General features: G+C 47.9%; 1 protein-coding gene across 1 annotated transcript in view; it reads right to left on the bottom strand.

Annotated features, from left to right (window-relative positions):
* Positions 1–4,148: 4,148 nt before the first annotated feature.
* The window catches only part of LOC121276072, a 45,142-nt gene continuing 29,280 nt past the window's right edge, over positions 4,149–20,010 (bottom strand). Inside the window, exons 4-8 of the mRNA XM_041184012.1 lie at positions 16,145–16,266; positions 12,255–12,285; positions 10,265–10,359; positions 5,740–5,764; positions 4,149–4,287 (exon numbers count right to left, since the gene is read on the bottom strand). Coding sequence (XP_041039946.1) covers positions 4,149–4,287; positions 5,740–5,764; positions 10,265–10,359; positions 12,255–12,285; positions 16,145–16,266 — 412 coding nt within the window. The remainder of the gene's footprint in view (positions 4,288–5,739; positions 5,765–10,264; positions 10,360–12,254; positions 12,286–16,144; positions 16,267–20,010) is intronic.

Below are 20,010 nucleotides of genomic sequence, written 5' to 3'. Positions count from 1 at the left end.
GGACTGCTCCAAGCGACAGATGGCCTTGAAAGCAAAGAAGACAGCAGCCCCCAAGTTTAGCGATACCTCTGTGGGGCACCTGTTGGACACAGTGGAAGGCCACCGCGAAGTCCTTTACCCCCACCTTGGCCTCAGGGGGTCCACCAGAGACACCAATCCGGCCTGGGGGGCAATGACAGCAGCAGTCAGTGCCACCGGAGAACAGAGGATCCAGTGCAGGAAGAGGATGAATGTTCTCATCCGTTCCGCCAGGGTAAGTCAACCACCTCATCACTCTCAACTCACACATTCCCCAACCCATCACACACCTCAAGGGACAACACCACTAACTCTCACACACACCCTCACATTTTCATCAGGCTCATATCTTCTGGAGTTCGCGTCCTCACCCCACCCATGTCTCCACTCACCACACAAACATTCTACGCAGTGCCATGTGTTCTGCGCACACTCTCTCCATCTGTTTTCATGTATGAGAAGCAGGCTCACAACAGCAAGGATAGGTCCCAGACCAGGGGTGGAGTGGCCCACATTAGGTCACTCACTACTTTGAGGAGCGTGCCATCGCGCTGATTGTTGAGGATGTGGATCGCGCCTGTGGTGATGGTAAAGTTGATGGCGAACACCCATGTGAGGATCCTGCATCACATCATCCCTCTCTCAACGCAACTGTGGGTGCTCTCTCTCCTGCTTTTATTCTGCTGCCATGCACTAGTTATCTCTGCTTTGGTTCATAGGGAGCTCTGCCCAGTGATTGACACCCTCAGCCAGTCAGCCCCTCAGCTCCATCCACATCCTCACCTCCAGCCAAGAGGACACCTCCTCCATTGAAGAGTTGGAAATAAGCAGCCTGGAAGACCCAACACAGTGCTTACCCACACCCTCCACCAGCACAGAGACACACACGTGGTGGGATCTAGATTTAGAGCAGACTCGGATCCACAATCTGGTGGTCACCGCATGGACACATGTCCACAGGAGGAGGAGGCAGGTTCAGCCAAGCTCCCTGGCACTCGGAGTTCTGCTGGGAATCAGGCATCTGTGAGGTCCACGTCAGATGATGAGCCTATGGATTTAGCCTTTCAGCTCATCGTGGAGATTCAGCAGAAGGTGAGGGAATATCATGCAGAGCTGATGGAAGCCCTCAAAACAGTGGCAAGGGAATCAGAGGAGTGCATCCGCCTGCTCTCTGATGAAGTGGTGCCCACATGTGCGCGTATGGAGGTCTCCATGGGAAGGTTGGTGGACACCACGGGGACTCTAATCCAGCAGAACATGGAGATATGTAGAGACCTACATTCCATAGTGGTAGTCAGGGGGAGTCCCTGCAGTGACAACGTGAGTGTGAAACAGGGCACCTCAACATCCCTCCAGGTGCTCCTTCCCCTCAATAAGTCAGGCTGGGCCCTTGGGCACCTGAAGGGAGGAGGAGCAACAGCTGCACATCTGCTCAGGAACCTCAGAGGCTGTCCACTCCACAACTCCCCACTGGGTCCCCTTTGCCTGTGACTACCCCCCTCAACCTCATCCTCTGTCATCACAGAGGGACCAACTGGCCCACAGGAGGACAGCCAAAGCAAGCTGGGACCCACAAGGCCCTGACACTCCAGAGGACACATGCTGAAGGCATCAGAGGCAATAGGGCCAACCATAGCACAGGCTGTCTCCACCCCTATCGTGGATGTCAGGGCAGCACCTAGAAGAAGTGGTAGACTTGAAAGTTAAGAAATTCTGATCACAAGTGGTTGCACGGGCGAACACATTTTGTCTCTTTATAATCTGAAAATATATCCACTTTCACTGAACAGTGTGTAATGTTGTCTTTCAGCTTAATTGACAGGCTTCACGAGTCCTCCCACTGCATCTACCCCCACTAGCAGTTTAGCTGCATGCAGCTGGACCACAAGTGATTCTGGAGGGAGGAGTGTGTATGTGGCAGGGCCTTACGGAGCCTTGTGCAAACGTTCTCCCACACAAGCGGGGCCTTCACCCATCTCACTCATCTTACTGTCCGGAACATTTTCAATGCTGCCTGCTGGGGTTCTCTTTCAGTTGTCCATCTGAGCTGACCTGCATCTCCGCCCACCCACTGATCATACTCCCATGCAGCACCTGTGCCCGTCCAATACGAGGCTCAGCTCAATTTTGATTTTGACAGCCATGGTCATGGTCAAGTATACGGTCAGCTCCCCCGTCCTTTCCCCCACATCAGCCCCCACCCCCGCACGCCCCCCCACACCCCCCCACCCACCCCAAATCATCCATGTCCTTTCCCTATCACTGTCAACTCCCCCTGGCATCACATTCCACCTCCCCACTGTCACTTACCAACTAGAACCTTGTCTTTCCAGGATGTCCAGGTGAATGTGCACCTTCCCTACCTTCCTGAGAACCCCATCCCCATTGACCTCCCTGACCTCCTCCTTCCCACCCCCAGGGCCTGTGTCTGCCTCCAGGTCCCCACCAACTGCCCTCACCATCCCTGCAACTGCTACCGTTGCACCCTTACCCTCCTACCCTACCTGCTCTCTTTGCCTCATGTCACACTCAACATTCCCTCCTACCATGCCCACCCTCAGTTCACTCCCCAGGAGGCAATCATTGACTCTACAGACCCCTCCCTTGTACATTCATCTGGGCATCACTTCCCCCTTACTCCCTCCTCCACTCCCACTCCCTTCTACCCTCAGACATCTTCCACCCTCCGAACTCTCTCCTCCTCATGGAAACCTTCCCCCCTCCGAACTCCCTTCCTCCACCCAGACACCTTCCTCTCCCCCACTCCCACCAGGCACCTTCCCCATCCCTGAGCTCCCTCCACCCTCCAAACCCCCTCCCTTACACCTTCCCACCCAATACCTACCTCCCAACTTTCCACCTCCTCCCCCCGTTACATCCTCCTGTAGTCCCTCCTCCCGCTCCCAACCTCACGCCCGCTAACACCTTCGTCCCGCCCCTCTCAACCTCATCCCCATTCCCCCACAACACTGATACACCGCCCTTTCCCAGTCACACCTAGATATTCCTCCCCACCCTGCCACCCCCCCCGCACCTCGCTGATTATCCGTAGCCATGGCCAAGACAATGAAGGTCTGAAGCGGACCTGAAGTATCAACGGAGACCTCCCACCTTCTGTGAGCTGCTTCGCAGCAGAGCCATGTCCATGAGGATCTACTGAGTATGCGATGCACGTGTTCCTCCAGGGTTCGGTAGCTGCAGGGCTCCGGCATCTTCTGCTCCTCGGATGTCCACAATCTGAGCAAGACCCTGAGGGTAAGTCCCGACTTCTGCGTGTCATGCTTGTCCAGTCATGTTTTGGGCCAGCGTGTTTTCCCGCCGGCATAACGGAAAATCAGGCATGGGGGGACAATTCCGGTTGGGCCTTACTTTGCATCCCATTACCGGGATGCAAATCAGGTTTACGCCGGCCTCCTGCAGGATTCTTGTTGTGCCATGGTGGACGATTCCATGGTGGATGATTCCGCTCTGCTTCCACGCCGGCGGGAAACCAATTTCTCCCCCTCACGCCGAATTGTCCCAATTCTTGCCGGCCATAGCTTCCGACACCAACGGAGCCAGAAAATTCCGGCCTTGGATTTTCCTAGCCTATACAATTTAGTTTGATTAAAATGTCACATAATAGACTTGACACCAAAGTTGAAGCCCATGGAATAAAAGGGGAAGTAGCAGCATGGATATGAAGTTAGTTGAGTAACAGGCAACAGGAAGTAGTGGTGGACTGGAGTAGGGCAGACAGCAAGGGTCTCCAGGGATTAGCACTTGGACCACTGCTTTTCTTGATGTATATTAATGGCTTGGACTTGGGTGTGACTTGGGGTTGATTTGCGGATGACACAAGACTTGAGGACAGCGTTTGCCTTCAAGAAGACAGAGGCAGGCTGGTTGAATAGGCAGATATGTGGCAGATGAAATTTAATGTAGAGAAGTGTGAAATGATACATTTTCATAGGAACAAGAAGTGGCAATAAAAAATAAAGGATAGAACTTTAAAGGGGCTGCAGGAACAGGGAGAGCTGGGGCTCCCTTCCCGCCATCCGAAGATGGCCTCACAGCCATTTAACGCTCCGATAACTGTTAATTGACTAGAGGAGGGACATCCACCCCTCACTCAGGGGGGAAATCCCGCCTCAGAGTTTGGCCAGCAGCTGTCTGCTGTCCAGTCCCAGCAGCACCACAAGCTGATTTTCCTCGAGGCCACCCAGGAGAGGTAGGAGATCCTCCTTCCTCGGGATGGGAGCAGGAGGTCCTCCCACTTGACCACGCCAGCTTGGGAGCAGGTGGCCAAAGAGGTCAGCACCCAGGGCACACAAAAGAGGACTGCCCTGCAATGCAGGAAAAGAATGATCTAATGCCCTCTGCCAGGAAGGTGAAAGCAGCGCCTACTGAGAGGCGTGGGCAGAGTGGGGTGTGGGGTGGGGATGTTGGTGCGGGAAGCGGAGAGGACACCCCGGGGCCAGGCCTTGTTGTTGTGGGGGTGGGGATGAGGGCACTCAATGTTGAAAAGAGGCCCTTGATGGAGGAGCGCCCCCCCACCCCCCCACCCCTCCAACCCCGTCCCCATGCGAGGCCTGAACAGAGTTACTTTCTGGGCCTTCCGCCTGCCCCTGAACTCCTCCCACCCAGTCTGAAAATTGAGGCTAGGTGCAAAATGGTCCTCAAGTGGTCATTAATTGGCCACTTCAGCACTTCAGGGCCTCAAATGGGGCAAGGGCGTGCGGCCAGCCTAGGCCTCACCCATCCCACTGTAAGATTGCAGAGAGGTTGGGGTGGGTGGGAGCCCAGTGGGAAGGTCATCCGAGGAAGGTCATCCCCACCACGTGGGCCCCCCCCCCCCCCCCTGCCCAACACACCAAACCGCCTCCCCACCTGCACACCTGTGGGCAGGGAACATAAAATTCTGCCCCTGGTGGTATATGTGCAAATAGTTAAAGGTGGCAGGGCAGGTGGAGAAAGTGGTTAAAAAGGCACAGGGGATTTTAAATAGAGACATAAATCACAAAAGCAAAGCAGTAAATGATGAACCTCTATAAAAGACTGGTTCAGCCTCAGCTTGATCATTGTGTCCAGTTTGGGCATTTGCACTTTGGGAAGGATGTGAAGGCTTTTTTATGGGTGTGGAAAAGATTTATGAGAATGGTTCCAGGGATGAGAGACTTCAGTCATGTGGATAGCTAGGGTTGTTCTCCTTGGAGAAGGTTGAGGGGGGATTTGACAGAAGGGTTCAAAATTGTGAGGGGATCGGGACTGAACAGATAGAGAGAAACTGTTCCCATTGGATGGAAGGGTCCAGAACCAAAAGGACACCAATTTCAGCTTTATATATGGCATAAGAACCACTGGCGACATGAAGGAAAACATTTTTTTAATGCAGCAGGTGGTTAGAACCCAGAATGCACTGCTTAAAAGTGTGCTGGACACAGAATCAATCATGACATTCAACAGGGGATGAGATAAGCCACCTGTGGAGAAAAAAATTGAAGGGCCGTGGGGAAAGGGCAAGGTCATGGGACGAGCTGAGTTGCTCTTGTAGGAAGTCAGCACTGACACAATGGGCTGCATGGCTTCCTTCTTCACTGATTCTAGTATCACTAATTGGTGGATTAAGTGAGTCATTAGGAATATCCCATAGCATTTATTTGTAATTACAAAGATTCATAACTTATGATTATATGTTTTAGACGTCCAAATGCATAAACTAAGCAATAAATGAATACTCACTTCTGCCGAAAGCGAAGTTCTGTAGCTACATTAGGAAAAAAGAGAATGGAAAATTAAATTTAAAAACATAAACCTGGATAAAGAATGTCAGCTTACTTACATATATATATATATATATATATATATATATATAGTTTTAGGCTTGATTTTGAAAGATGTATAATATTCACATACAAATAAGATATGCTTTCACTTGGGGGAAAACCACCTGAGAACAATATCCTTTAAGAAATCGAGGCGTACGTGGTGGGCTGATCTTTATTCTATTCTGCTATGTAAAAACCTTATTCTGGACTATCACCTAGAGAAGGCAACCTTGGTGACAGAGCACAAAACCATCAAATGGTGGAGCAGGTTTAAGCCAGACTAGGTCTGAAAGGCAAATGAGAGGTAGGCTAATCTGGGTCTTTGTGCATATAGACTCCATAATAAGTAATCGAACAGTGTACCCTTTGTTTCAACCTTTACACGCAAAATAATAGTATACTAAAACGGTCCATGAACTGGCAGTGAGATTATAAAACCTGAGGCTTCAGGTGAGCTTGAAGGACCATTTGAGCAGTTGACACAGCAGGAGATGTTGTCAACAGTTTATTGGATAAGAATGCCAATGGGTTTGGGGTTCTCACACCAGAGGTTCTGACTCCACAAACCCGAAAGAGACTCAGGGCAGAATCGTCCCAGGTTTGCACTAAGTGCAGTGGTGGGTGGGAAAAATGACATTTTACCCACTGGCTGCAATAGTGGCTTCTCACGCCATATTGTCCAACTCCCGCCACATTAATTATACATTCCCAGCAAACATGTCATTTCGACCGTGGACGAGCCCTCATTCGCCCACCACGCCATCACCTCGCCACCTCATCACACCGGATGCCACATTTAAAGTGCAGCCGCGCACACACCTCTCAGTGCTTCCAGCCCAGGGCTGCTGCACAGAAGACATGGCCCCAAAAGACAAAAAGGCTTCACCCACCTCCCCCCCCAACTCCCGCCCCCACGCCAGTTTAATGATGCATCACTCGAGTGTGGTTTGGATGCAGTGGAGGCCCACCATGATGTCCTCTACCGCAGCTCTGGCTGCAGGATGGGCAGCAGCATCACCAATCCAGCATGGGAGGCAGTGGCAGCAGTGGTCAGTGCCAATGCCCTGCAAAAGAGCCACCCAATGCCACAACAGAATGAATGGTCTCATCCATTCTACCAGGGTGAGTCACTCTTCTCATCGCTCTCAACTCACACACTCACAAACCCATCACACATCCACAGGAATCTCACACCTCAAGGGACAACACCACTAACTCTCACATGCACCCTATCAACCTCAGGCTCATATCCTCCTGAGTTTGCATCCTCATCCCATCCAGGTCTCCGCTCACCAAACATTCCACGCAGTGCCACACGTCCTGCTCACACTCTCTCCATCTGTTTCCATACAGGAGAAGCTGGTTCACAGCAGCAGGGAGAGGTCCCAGACTGGGGGTGGAGTGGCCCACATTAGGTCCCTCACACACTTTGAGGAACGTGGCATCCCACTGACTGGTGAGGACATGGGCTGTGCCTGCAGCGGTGGTGAGGTCGATGGCAAACACTCTTGTGAGGATCCTGCACCACATCATCCCTCTCTCAATGCAACTGTGAGTGCTCTGTCTCTCCTGTTTTTGACTCTGCTGCCATGCACTAATTATCTCTACTTTGGTTCACAAGGAGCTCTACCAAGGGACCGACACCCTCAGCCAGTCATCCCTCAGCTCCAGCCAAGTCCTCATCTCCAGCCAAGAGGACACCTCCTCCATTGAAGAATTGGAAATAAGCAGCCTGGAAGACCTGTCACAGTGCTTACCCACACTCTCCACCACTGCAGAGACACACACCTCGGTGGGATCTAGATCTAGGGCAGACTCGGGTTCACAATCTGATGGTCACTGCACAGGCACGTATCCACAGCAGGAGGAGGCAGGTTCAGCCGGGTTCCCCGGCACTCGGAAGACTGCTAGTCCGAGTCAAATGACAAGCCTCTGGATTTGTCCTTCCAACTCATCGTGGAGATTCAGTGGAAGGAGGGGGGAACATCTCGCAGAGTTATTGGAAGCCCTCAATAGAGTGGCAGGCGAGTCGGAGGAGTGTGTCCGCCTGCTCTCTGACGAAGTGGTGCCCACATGTGTGCGCATATGGAGGTCTCCATGGGGAGGGTGGCGGACGCCATTGTGACCCTGGTCCAGCAGAACACGGAGATGTGCACGGACCTGCACTCCATCATGGGTGAGTTCCTGTAGTGGCAGCACGAGAGGGAAACAGGGCATCTCAACGTCCCCCCAGGTGCTCCTTACCCTCATGGAGTCAGGTCAGGGACCCCGGACACCCAAACAGAGGAGGAGAAGCAGCTGGACACCCCTGGGTCATCCACTCTGGAACCTTAGAGACTGTCCTCACCTCTGAGGACATCCAAAGCAAGCCAGGATCCACGGCAAAGGCATCAGAGGCAACAGGGCCAATCATTGCACAGGCTGTCTCCACCCCTGCTGTGGGTGTCAGGGCAGCACCTCGAAGACTAAGGTGTTTAAAACTTAAGAAATTCTGATCACAGTTGGTTGCAACACCAAACATCACCGAAAGAAAAGGGTTGTGGCTGGTAGGTCACATAACCTGGAAATATATTCACTTTCGCTGAATAATGTGTACTGGTGTCCTTCAGCTTCATTGACAGGCTTTGCAAGTCTTCCAACTGCATCCACCATCCACATTAACCTCCCCGACCTCCTCCTACCCACCCCCAGAGTCCCCACCAACATCTCTCGCCATCCCTGCTCCCAATACCATTGAACCCTCACCCTCCAACCCTACCGCCTCACTCTACCCTCAGTCATTCTCACCATTCCCTCATACCACACCCACCCTCAGTTCTTTCCCCAGGAGGCAGTCATGCACTCATCAGAGCCCTCCCTTGCACCTGGGCACCCCCACTCCAGACTCCTACCCCCTTGGAACCCTTAGCCCCCCTTGGAGCATCTTCCCGCCTTGGAACTTCTTCACCACTTGGAACTCCTTCACCCCTTGGAACTCCTTCCTGCTCCCCCACCCCCCACCCAACCCCGGACCTCCTTCTTCCCCTAGCCCCATCTTAGTCCTTCCCCCTTCCCAACTACTTCAGACATCCTTACTTCTTCCTCCATCCTTACTCCTTCCTCATTCCCAACTCCTTCCTCCGCTGGACTCTTTCCCCACTCTGCACTCCTTCCTCCGCTGGACTCCTTCCCTTACACCTTCAACCCCCCCTTACACCTACCTCCCAAGCTGCCATCTTCTTCCCAGTCACACCCCCCCCTCCCCCTGTAATCCGTCCCCCCAACCTCTCCCTGACACCTTCGCTCCCCCCTCCCAACCGCCCCGCCGATACCTTCGCTCTCCCACCTCCTGACACCTTCATTCCCCCCTTTCTCCCAACCTCACCACCACCAACACCTCCCCCCCACCCCCGACAACACTGACACCTCTTCCCCACCTGGTTGATCCTAGATCTTCCTCTCCCAAACACAGCTGGACCTTCCTCTCCACCCCCTTCGACCATCATCCATTGCGAGCAGAGCCTCAAAGGTGAATTTACACCTTCCATGAGCTGCTTTGTGGCAGAGCCATGTCAATAAGAATCCACCCAGCATGTGATGGACGTGCCTCCAGGGTCCCGTTGCTGTCAGGGTCCAGCATCCTCTGCTCCTCTGATGTCCGCAATGTGAGCAAACCCTGGCGGTAAGTTTCAACTTCTGCATGTCACACTTGTCAAGATGTGTTCTGCACTGGCATGTTTACCCACTGGCGTGGGTGGACAATCCAGCAAGAGGGATGATTCCAATAGGCTGGCCTTATAATGATATGCAAGTGTATTACAATGAGGTTCCCTACGTCCGATCGTGGGAAACGTGGCCTGCCATTGACCGGCTGAGCAGATAATTGCAAACTGCTTTCACGATGTTGTCCAATTTTTGGCCCTCTTGCCATATTGTCTACTCCTTCCACCAAACACGCCAACGCCAGCAGCCACAGAAAATTCTGCCCTCAGTGTAATGCTGGAAACTGGTATTCGGAATAAGATGAAGTGAGCTGTTGTTCAGAAGTACAAATGTGACCTCCACTATAGCTGGGGAGTGGGGAGGGGGATGGGGGTGAGTGGTGGAAGGGAAACACACTAGGCCATGAAAGAACAGGGACATGAAAATTTCTTTTAAGGAGTTTTGCACTGTTGCCTTACATAAAGCCTAATGCTTGAGCTCTATGAGGTGAGGCAGGGACCTCCCCTCCAATGATGGCCAGGCGCCAGAGTTTGTAATAGCATGGGGCAGGCAGGCACCTGAGATACATCTGTAGTGGCAAAGGTGCCCACTGGCCCTATATAGATGAGATGCCCTCCAACTGAACTTGCAGAAGAGCATTGATGGACATGATTCTAGTGCAACGGGCCTGCAAGCCATGAATTTTCAGGGTCAATATGGTTTGGACTCAACCGCACTTTTGAAACTATTTCACTTACTGTTCTTAGCTTCAATGAGTGCCAGCCATGGAGGAAGTTCAAACACTGCGGCCTCAGTTTCAGTTAATACTGATTTCAATGATGCCACTGTGGAGCTATAAGAGATGGTAAAACATATATGTTAACAGATTGCCATTCCATAACCTTAAATTGAAAACAAACGACTTATCTTGCATGATCAATACTTTTTTGTACCACATATATAAAAGTAACTCCATGCTTCTAGGAGTTGATTTTACAGGAAAGGGCTCTATTAGACATCCTTGATGCTCAGCAAACTATATCAGGAAGTTGCAGGTATGGGACTTTTACTTTTCCATCTGTTAATTTTAATAAGTGAAAAATCATAAGAAACCACCCATGACTTCCTGACATATGTTCTGGTGGGCAAGTCTTATCCCTGTAAGCTTGATTTCATTAAACCAGGCCATTATTATTTTAATTTTTTCATGAGCGCTGGCTCTTAATATTTATCTGATTAGGATCAGAGATATTTTCAGAGACCAGCAAAGCCTCCATTTTAAAACTTTCATCAAAGAAAGTAATACAATTCTCTTTTTTTTAATTCTTCCACAGGATGTGGGCATCACTGAATAAAAAAGAGAGCTGTCTTGTTCCTGGATCAGAATTTTAAAAATTAAGGCTTTGCTTAACTGGGTGCCAATGAAGGTCAGCGAGCACAGGGGTAAATGGGCAATCAGAATTTTGGATGACGTCAAATTTATGGAAAGTAGAATGTGGGAAGCTGGCTCAGGAGAATGTGAGAATAGTCAACTCTTGGGGTAACAAAAGCATGAATTAGTGTTTCAGCAGCAGATGTGCTGTGACAGGGTAAAGTTAGGTGATATTATGGAGGTGGAACTAATTAATGGTGCAACATGTGACTGTAAGCTCATCTCAAGGTCAAGTGGGACACCAAGGTTGTGAACAGTCTGATTCAGTCTCAGGTGGTTGAAAGGGAGAGAGGACTGGAGTTGGTGGTTAGGGAACTGAATTTGTAGCAGGGACCAAAGGCACTGGCTTCAGTCTTCCCAATAGTTAATTGAAGGAAATTTCTGCGCTCATCCAACACTGGATGTCAGACAAGCAATCTGATAATTTAGCAACAGTGGAGGAGTCAAGAAAGGTGGTGGTGAGATAGTGCTGGGTGTCGTCAGCATACATGTAGAAACTGATGCCATGTTTTTAATGATGTCACTGAGAAGAAGCATGTAGATGAGAAATAGGAGGAAATAACAGGCAAGAAAGGACCAGCTGGTCCTTCTACCAGTTGTAGTGCATTATGCATTTGGCCAAGAAAAGCCCAACCCACTAGGTGCCATGAAGCTTCCTGGAGTATCACATCCTAAGTTCTTCTTGCCTTTCACCTACCATTAATGGCTTTCACTCCTGGGATCATGCTCGATATTGATGGGAATTTCTAGAGACTCTTGGAGTTAAATAATCATATACGATGTCAACCATATTAAACATCTGTCCAAAATGGGCAGGCGCATTATTATATGCGAATGATGAGAATGCATTGTATAACAGATTTCTTGCAATTTGCACTTTAGCAATGGTGGCATAAGGGATGTTTGCTCCTGGCATTCGGTGCTGCTGTGGGTCATGGGGGGATTTAAAATTTAACAGGCTAGAAACTAATAACATCGGTCATAGGGCATTTCACTGCGTAGGCTCCAGCCTCTAAAAAATGCGGCCTCTTCAGCTAGCAGAGAGGCTGCTGGCCTCACAAGACATCTGAGGCCATCTGCAGCCAATCTCCATGACCCTTTCAGATGCAATCTCCAGCAAACACTAGAGAGTCAGCCTGTAAATGCAAAATCTCCAAAAAATCAGTCTGAATTGAAGGTCCAAGGTGCACCTCCAGTGGATTCCCTAAAAGGAGAAAATTCTGGACCGGGTCACTTTAAGAAAAGCTTTAGTTTTGTAAATCGTGAGCAAAAACATAGGCTATAGAATTTCAATTGCAACCAAGCAGTCTCCTTACCTGAGCACTTGCGATGATCTACGACATCCATCTAAATAGAAAGCAATCTTAAAATTAGGACCGTGTTTTTTTCCAAATTGAGTTCAGATAAAAACTATATTCTTATGTAGAATTTTCTTTACTCTGATACTCCAATCTCTTTGTAAAAGGGGCTAACGTACCATTTGCTTTCCAAACTGTTTGCAGTGCCTGAATGTTAACTTTCTATGATTTATCTACAAGGACACCCAGATTCCTCCGTATATAAAAAGCATTCTGCTTTACTATTTTCCTACCAAAGTGGATAACTTCACATTTCTCCACATTGTATTCCATCTGCCATGCTCTTGTCCACTCACAAAACCTATGTGAATCCTTTTGCAACATCTTTATTAATCCTCAGTTTACTTTCCAGCCTAGCTTTGCATTGTCAGCAAATCTGAATCTACTACAACAAAAACAAAAATACCTGGAAAAACTCAGCAGGTCTGACAGCATCTGCGGAGAGGAACACAGTTAACGTTTCAAGTCCGTATGACTCTTCATCAGAACTAAGGAAAAATAGAAATGAGGTGAAATATAAGCTGGTTGAGGGGGATGGGACAGGTAGAGCTGGATAGAGGGCCAGTGATAGGTGGGACAAAGAAGGGATTGCCAAAGATGTCATAGGCAAAAGGACAGAGGGGTTTTGACGGTGGTGATATTAGCTAAGGAATGTGCTAATGGTGACATTAAGGGCAGAAAGCAGGACGAGCAAGGTACAGATAGCCCTAGTGGGGATGGGGTGGGGGGCAGGGATCGAAATAGGCTAAAAGGTGGAGATAAAACAATGGATGGAAATAAATTTTAAAATAATAAAGATAAGTGGTGTTTCAGATTTCCAGCATCCGCAGTATTTTGCTGTTATCTGAATCTACTACAGTCAGCCCTCTCAACTCATTCAATGGTATAGATTGTACCTACCTGAGATGCAAACACTGATTGTTCCATATATCTCTAGTCACAGCTTGCCAATCCAAAAATAACCAGTTTAATCCTACTCTCTGCGTTCTGTCCGCTGCCAAAATAATACCCCCAATCCTACGGGCAGATCTCGTAGTTGAGTTGAGAGTCCTGACAGAGGCACTGGAAGTGTCCAGGGCTTCTGCTCAGAGGCAGGATAACTGACCGTCCACAATTACGCAGCAGCCAACCAATTGGATCTTCACAGTCAAGGGGCCCAGTCATCATGCAACAGGGGCAGATAGGCGATTCAACAACCCCTTATTAAATCGTGGGATTGGAGGTCCGGGCACTATATTTAAAAGGCACCTAGACAGGCCTATACTTCCTGCAATACATCAGTCTGGCTGTGTGAGTGGATGAAGTACAACTGCAGCAAATTGCTGATCTGACCCCCTGGAAAACTACAACTGCTGCTGCAACCACCTGTTGTTTTTGATAATGTCTCAGCGCAGAGAATGAGTGGCCCCACAGTTTAGCAATGCCTCCCTGCAGGTTCTCCTCCAGGCAGTGTGGCAGTGGTCCTGTTTTCCACTAGGTTTGGGGATTGGAATCTCGGTGGTAAGCCAGCATATAGTGCTCACCTCCTTATCACCCCTCAGAAGGTTTTCTATGGTTCTATGGTGTTGTCTGAACAGCATGTGCACCTGAGACGTTCCATCATTTGTATGGACCTGCATGGAATTCTTAGCAAGATCTACCAAGATTTGGAGCTTGTGTTAGTGAAGCACGTGCGAACTCGTTCCAAGTCAGAAGTGTGTGAGACTTTGACAGATCCATGCATATGGGTTTCTTCATGCCAAGGGCCCACTGTCATTTCCCTTCCAGGGGCCAGAGGTCGCTGGCCTGTAGGCTGGTCTGGCAGTAGAACCTCATCTTCAGCAATCCAATGGTCTGTTCTATTGCTGTCCTTGTTGAGGCACGGGGGGGTATTGTCCTTCTCCTCTGCTGGGCCGTGTGGGTTCCACGCAGGTGTCGTGAGCCAGGCCTTCTGTGGATAACCCCCATCGCCCAGGAGTCATCCCTGCAACTGTGCATGGGGAGTAAACAGCTATAACACCTGAAAGTGACTGAGACTAGGAAACAAGCACACAGCTGAAAGATTCACTTTTGGTGGCCACAAACCAGCTGTACGTTGATGAAATGAAAGCCCTCTTGGTTGTGAGTGATTCTGGCTACTCCCAGGGAGCTCTCAGTGCCATATGTACAGTAAGTCCCTGCTTAACATTGTCTCACTTTAATATCATTGAAAAAGTACTGTCAATATATCCATTTAGTGTTGCCAGTTTCACGTTAATGTCATTCACCACAGACTTCCTCAACTGTGGCCTGCTGCTCACATGAGCTATCCTGCAGTGTCCCACTCTCGCCATCAGTCCCTCTTCCTCCCGCTGCCAGCCTTGCCTACTGGCATTGCAATCTGGCCTTGCCTCCACCCCAGCCTTCCCACCCTCACCTCCTGGCCCCTGGTTCATGGCTCCCCTGCTGGCTTCGCTCCTGGCTTACACTGAAGTCCTAGGCTCCATCTAGTGGCGGATGTTCATTGGTGCAGGTAGTCAGGACTTCAGCTGCTACCTGCACCAACCAACTTCTGCACTAGATGGAGCCTCATCAATCTAAAAGTGCCCAACTCTGGCATTAACTTTGATTCCTATGGGAATCTTTGATTCACGTGAAGTTGTTTCACTGAAAGTTGCAAAATTCAGGAACGCAACCACAAGTATAAGTGAGGATTCACTTTTGCAATTAATTGCCTCTTGTACTTGGCTAAATCCAGCTATGGAGCTGAATCCAACAGTTCTGGCTGCCTTGCTCTCAGGGTTTGTGGTGAATCTCACAAAATCACCGGCTCTTTTGTACAGGACATTGGTGAACTGCCTAATGCACGTGTGTGTGGCTGACTGCAAGATGCCACACGTGGCCCTTGTGGAGCCCTGGGATGGCTCAGCGATGTAGAAATTCAAGGCCATGGCCACTTTTAAGGCTACTGGCATAGGATGGTCTCCCCATTCCATAAGGCCTAGATCTTCCTGCAGGAGCTTACATAGGGTCAGTGACTGACTGCTGTGATATCCTCAGCCATCTTTCACATTGAGTAACTACTTGCAGATGTCAGAGAGGCAGTAACTGACAGAGTGCAGTATATTCAGTCACATGCCATTGCTTGGCATTGCAAGGGCCCTTGGCTGCCAGCATCCTGCGTTGCCTCATCCTCTGCTGCTGGCCCTTGTGGTTCTTCTGGCCGTTGCTGGGTTTGGCGCTAAGCATCCTCTCCAGTTCCTCTCCTCCTCCATCACAGCATCAAAAAGCACTGGCTGCTTGAGAGCCATCCTGTCTACTTGTAAGTTATTCATTTATTGAGCGTGTGCATAGTCACATATCCAAGCAATAAGACACAGAAATGATCATGGAAAATAGTCATGCAAGTACAGGGAGGAACACTGTTATAATACAGATCGGTTGTGTTATGTTGAGAAAGCCGTATATTTAGCTTGCTTTGGTTATAGGTATCATGAGTAGTATTGCACTTCATTGGGAATGCCCTGAGGTTGTAAACGGCCCAATATATGTATTGCATTTCTTGCTTTCTTTCAGGCTTAGGAATTAGACAACTGCTTTGTAGTATATTGTACTCCAAAGCCACACCCCATCCCCCCAACCCAAAGAAAAAACACAATAAACAGTTACATTTAATTTCAGCTACTTATAAGCAAAAGCTACCTCTGGAAATCGGAACAAGGCTGAGCACAAGAGAAATAACAATACAGATACAGTCAGCATGCAGGTAAAGTTTAGCTTTTAAATCAAAGACACAAATGGTATTACAAAATATTTAAATTCTCTTCCTAATTATATAATTTATTTCAAAAATACGCATTCTACAAGACATTTATTTATCAACTAAGTACCTGAATTTTGTAATTCATCATTATTGCAGAGGAAGGTTTTCCAAATGAGCTCAGGAGTCCTCAATTTGTTTGGTGTCAATAGCATCAATGGGTAACATTTGCTCATCTTTTGACGATTAATCCTGTAAATGTTTTTTTTTTAAGGAACATGAACATTGTGTATTGAAACGTCAAAGTACTTACAACTACACTTTAAAAACAATGTGCAGAACACACATGAAGTATTCTGAACATAAAGACACAATTTTCTTTCATTACTAACATTGGGGGCTGGAAGCTGAATTAACTCCATCATGCAGAAGGTATAATTACCCCAAAGCACTTTCATATTTAGTATTTCTGGGTACAAAATAACCAAATGGCATGTCTTACTGTTCTGCAGAGGATATACATGTTTAAAATTTATCATCTGTGGCTTGATGTTCAAAAATATATTATGTCAACATCTTCTTCTGCACTATATAGAAATGAGCTATTTTGAAGATTCCAGTGGGGAATTGTTTAGGTTATGAAGGGAACCAGTTTGGGGAAAATCTAATCATCTACAGAACTGCCCAATTGGTTCCATATAATAGTATCCTCACACAAGTATGGGAACTACATTGTTACGATCTGGTTAGGGACCAGTAACTTTTTTCTTTAAGATAAGCAAAGTTTGAAATCCCAGTTACCCACTAAGAGAATAAGGTGACAAGATTCCACTGTTTCAAAAACAAAATAAACTTTACTAATCAAAGTCAGAAAAGTAAAACAATTTCTAATATCTACCTTATACTCCAACATTCATAATTAACATGAGGTAAATATGAATTAATAGGTAAACTGTGGTCAAACACATGACACTACACATTAAATAGCAGATGCAACCAAGATAGATTACACTGATTTCACAGCAACCCAGCCAGAAGTCAGTGACCACTGTGAGTCGCAAAATCTCGATGAAACTCTGTCTCCCTTGGGAGGGATTTCAACTCTTCGCTTTCTATAATCTAGCCTCTGAATTCCTTCAAAAGCTACTCAGACTTGGACTGCTTCAATGACTGCTCACCTCCCAATAGTTCAATCTCTTCTCCTGAGACTGCATTCCATGGCTGGATTCATATTGCTGCACTCCTGCCTCTAATTATCGGCACAATTCCAATTTTTTTGCAGACTTCTAGCTTCACTAAGCTGACATTGCCTGAGTTTATGCAAACTTCAGTCTACCAAGCTACGGGTGGCTCACAGGGCTTCTTCAAAGCCCTAATGCCTGGATCAGAACCAGTAACCCTCCACCACCTTCTCAGCTCCCAGGACTTCTCCTGCATCCTAACTGCACTGAACTGCTCCCAGGGATTGCCTGTGAGCTACAAACTACATGAGGACCAAACTGCAAACCTCTCTCTCTGAGCAAAACATGCAGATAAATTGAAATCAGAGAACCTTGTTAATCTCCACCCATTTCCATGATGACATAGCCTTTCAGGGTTCACAGAATATTTTTAAACTAATTTAGCTCTAAATCTCAAAGCAAAACATCTCTCTGGACTGCACTTCTTTGCAAACAGCAAGACATCACATCTCAGCTCTCCATGCTAAATTAACCCATATGCGGTTTTAGGATCTTACCTTTTCAGGGGCTAACCCCTTAAGTCAACATAGCCCCAACCTTTTAAGTGTAGTAGACTACAAGCTGCTTTAGTTGCATTTATCCTATTTTCTATAGTTAAACTTTAATCTTCCCAGAGCTAAACATTACCTCTTAAAATATTAATGAACCATAAACAGATACACATCAGAAAATCTTCAGATAAGTTCAATAGCTATCTCAAACATCTACCCAGATAAAGTTTAGGGAATTAAATTGAGCCGAGAAACAGTATCCTGAAATTGCAATATTCTTCAAAAATGAAGAAATCTCCAACGGTATTCCATGATAACTGTGTCGAAGTAAGTATATTTGACACCTTTTTCAAATGTCCTAATTGAAACAGCCCGATCTATCTAAACTAATCATGCTGCCTTCAGAAAATAAGTCTAAACTTCCGGATGCAACAGGGCAGAAGATACACAAAAACCCATACCATAATGCTACGTTATTGATGGGAGGTGGTGGTGTAGTGGTAGTGTCACTGGACTAGTAATCTAGCCACCCAAGTTAATGCTCTGGGGACACAGATTCAAATCCCACCACAGCAGCTAATGGAATTTAAATTCAATTAATAAATCTGGAATTAAAAACTCTCAGTAATGGTGACAGCAATGTGGTTGGCTCTTAAATGCACTGTAAAATGGTATAGCAAGCTACTCACTTGTATCAAACCACTATAAAGTCTAAGTTTCAACCAGATACACCACTCAAACAACAATGTCAAACCTTACTGACATCTGGGGGCTTGTGCCAAAATGGGGAGAGCTGTCTCACAGATTAGACATTGACTGGAACTAGTGCTGGGGTTCATGGCAGGGGGAATCTGCTGATTACCACCTAGCGCACCCCCTCAGCTGATGAATCAGTATTCGTCCATGTTAAACACCAATTGGAAGAAGCACTGAGGGTGGTAAGGGTACAGAATGTATTTTGGTGGTGGGTGCATCAATGTCCATCAACAAGAATGGCTCGACAGCACCACTTCTAACCGAGCTGGCCAAGTCCAATAGGACATAGCTGCTAGACTGGGTCTGCGGCAGGTGGTGAAGTAACCAACAAGAGGGAAAAACTTACTTGACTTCATCCTCACCAATCTACCTGTCATATTGTGACCACTGCACAGACCTTGTGGAGACAGTCCCGCCTTCATATTGAGGATCCCCTCCATCATGTTGTCTGATACTACCACCCTGCTAAATGGGATAGGTTTCAAACAGACCAAGCCACTCAAAACTAGGCATCATCAGCAGCAGAGTTATAATTGCAACCATAATCTGTGACCTCATGGCCCAGCATATCCCCCACTCTATCTTTACAATCAAGCCAGGGGATCAACTCTGGTTCAATGAAGAGTGCAGGAGGGCATGCCAGGAACAGCATCAGGCATACCTAAAAATGAGGTGTCAACCTGGTGAAGCTACAACACAGGATTACTTGTGTGCCAAACAGCAGAAGCAGCAAGTGATAGACAGAGCTATGCGAACCCACAGCCAACTGATCAGATCTACTCTCTGCAGTGCTGCCACATCCAGTTATGAATGGTGATGGACAATTAAACAACTAACAAGAGGAGGCAGCTCCACAAATATCCCCATCCTCAACAATGCGGGAGTCCAGCACATCAGTGCAAAAGATAAGGCTGAAGCATTTGCAACCATTTTCAGCTAGAAGTGCTGAGTGGACGATCTATCTTGGCCTCATCCTGAGGTCCCCAGTATCACAGATGCCGCTCTTTAACCAATTCGATTCAATCCACATGACATCAAGAAACAGCTAAAGGCACTGGATACTGCAAAGGCTATGGGCCCTGACAATATCCTGGTAATAGTACTGAAGACTTGTGCTCCAGAACTAGCCACGCCCACAGCCGAGTTGTTCCAGTAAGACTACAGCACTGACATCTACCCGGAGATGTGGAAATTGGCCAGGTATGTCCTGTGCACAAAAAGCAGGACAAATCCAACCCGGCCAATTACCGCCCCATCAGTCTACTCTCAACCATCGACAAAGTGATGGAAGGTGTCATCGACAGTGCGATCAAGTGGCACTTACTCAGCAATAACCTGCTCACTGATGTTCAATTTAGGTTCCACCAGGGCCAATCAGCTCTTGACCTCATTACAACCTTGATCCAAAAATGGGCTAAGGTGCTAAAGTCAAGAGGTGTGGTGAGTGTGGCATCAAGGAGCATGAGCAAAACTGAAGTCAGTGGGAATCAGGAGGAAAACCCTCCGCT

This window comes from Carcharodon carcharias, chromosome 3 (assembly GCF_017639515.1).
Source record: "Carcharodon carcharias isolate sCarCar2 chromosome 3, sCarCar2.pri, whole genome shotgun sequence".
Classification (NCBI taxonomy): Eukaryota; Metazoa; Chordata; class Chondrichthyes; order Lamniformes; family Lamnidae; genus Carcharodon; species Carcharodon carcharias.
Note: the sequence above shows the minus strand (reverse complement) of the source record. Positions and strands in the feature narration are given on the sequence as shown.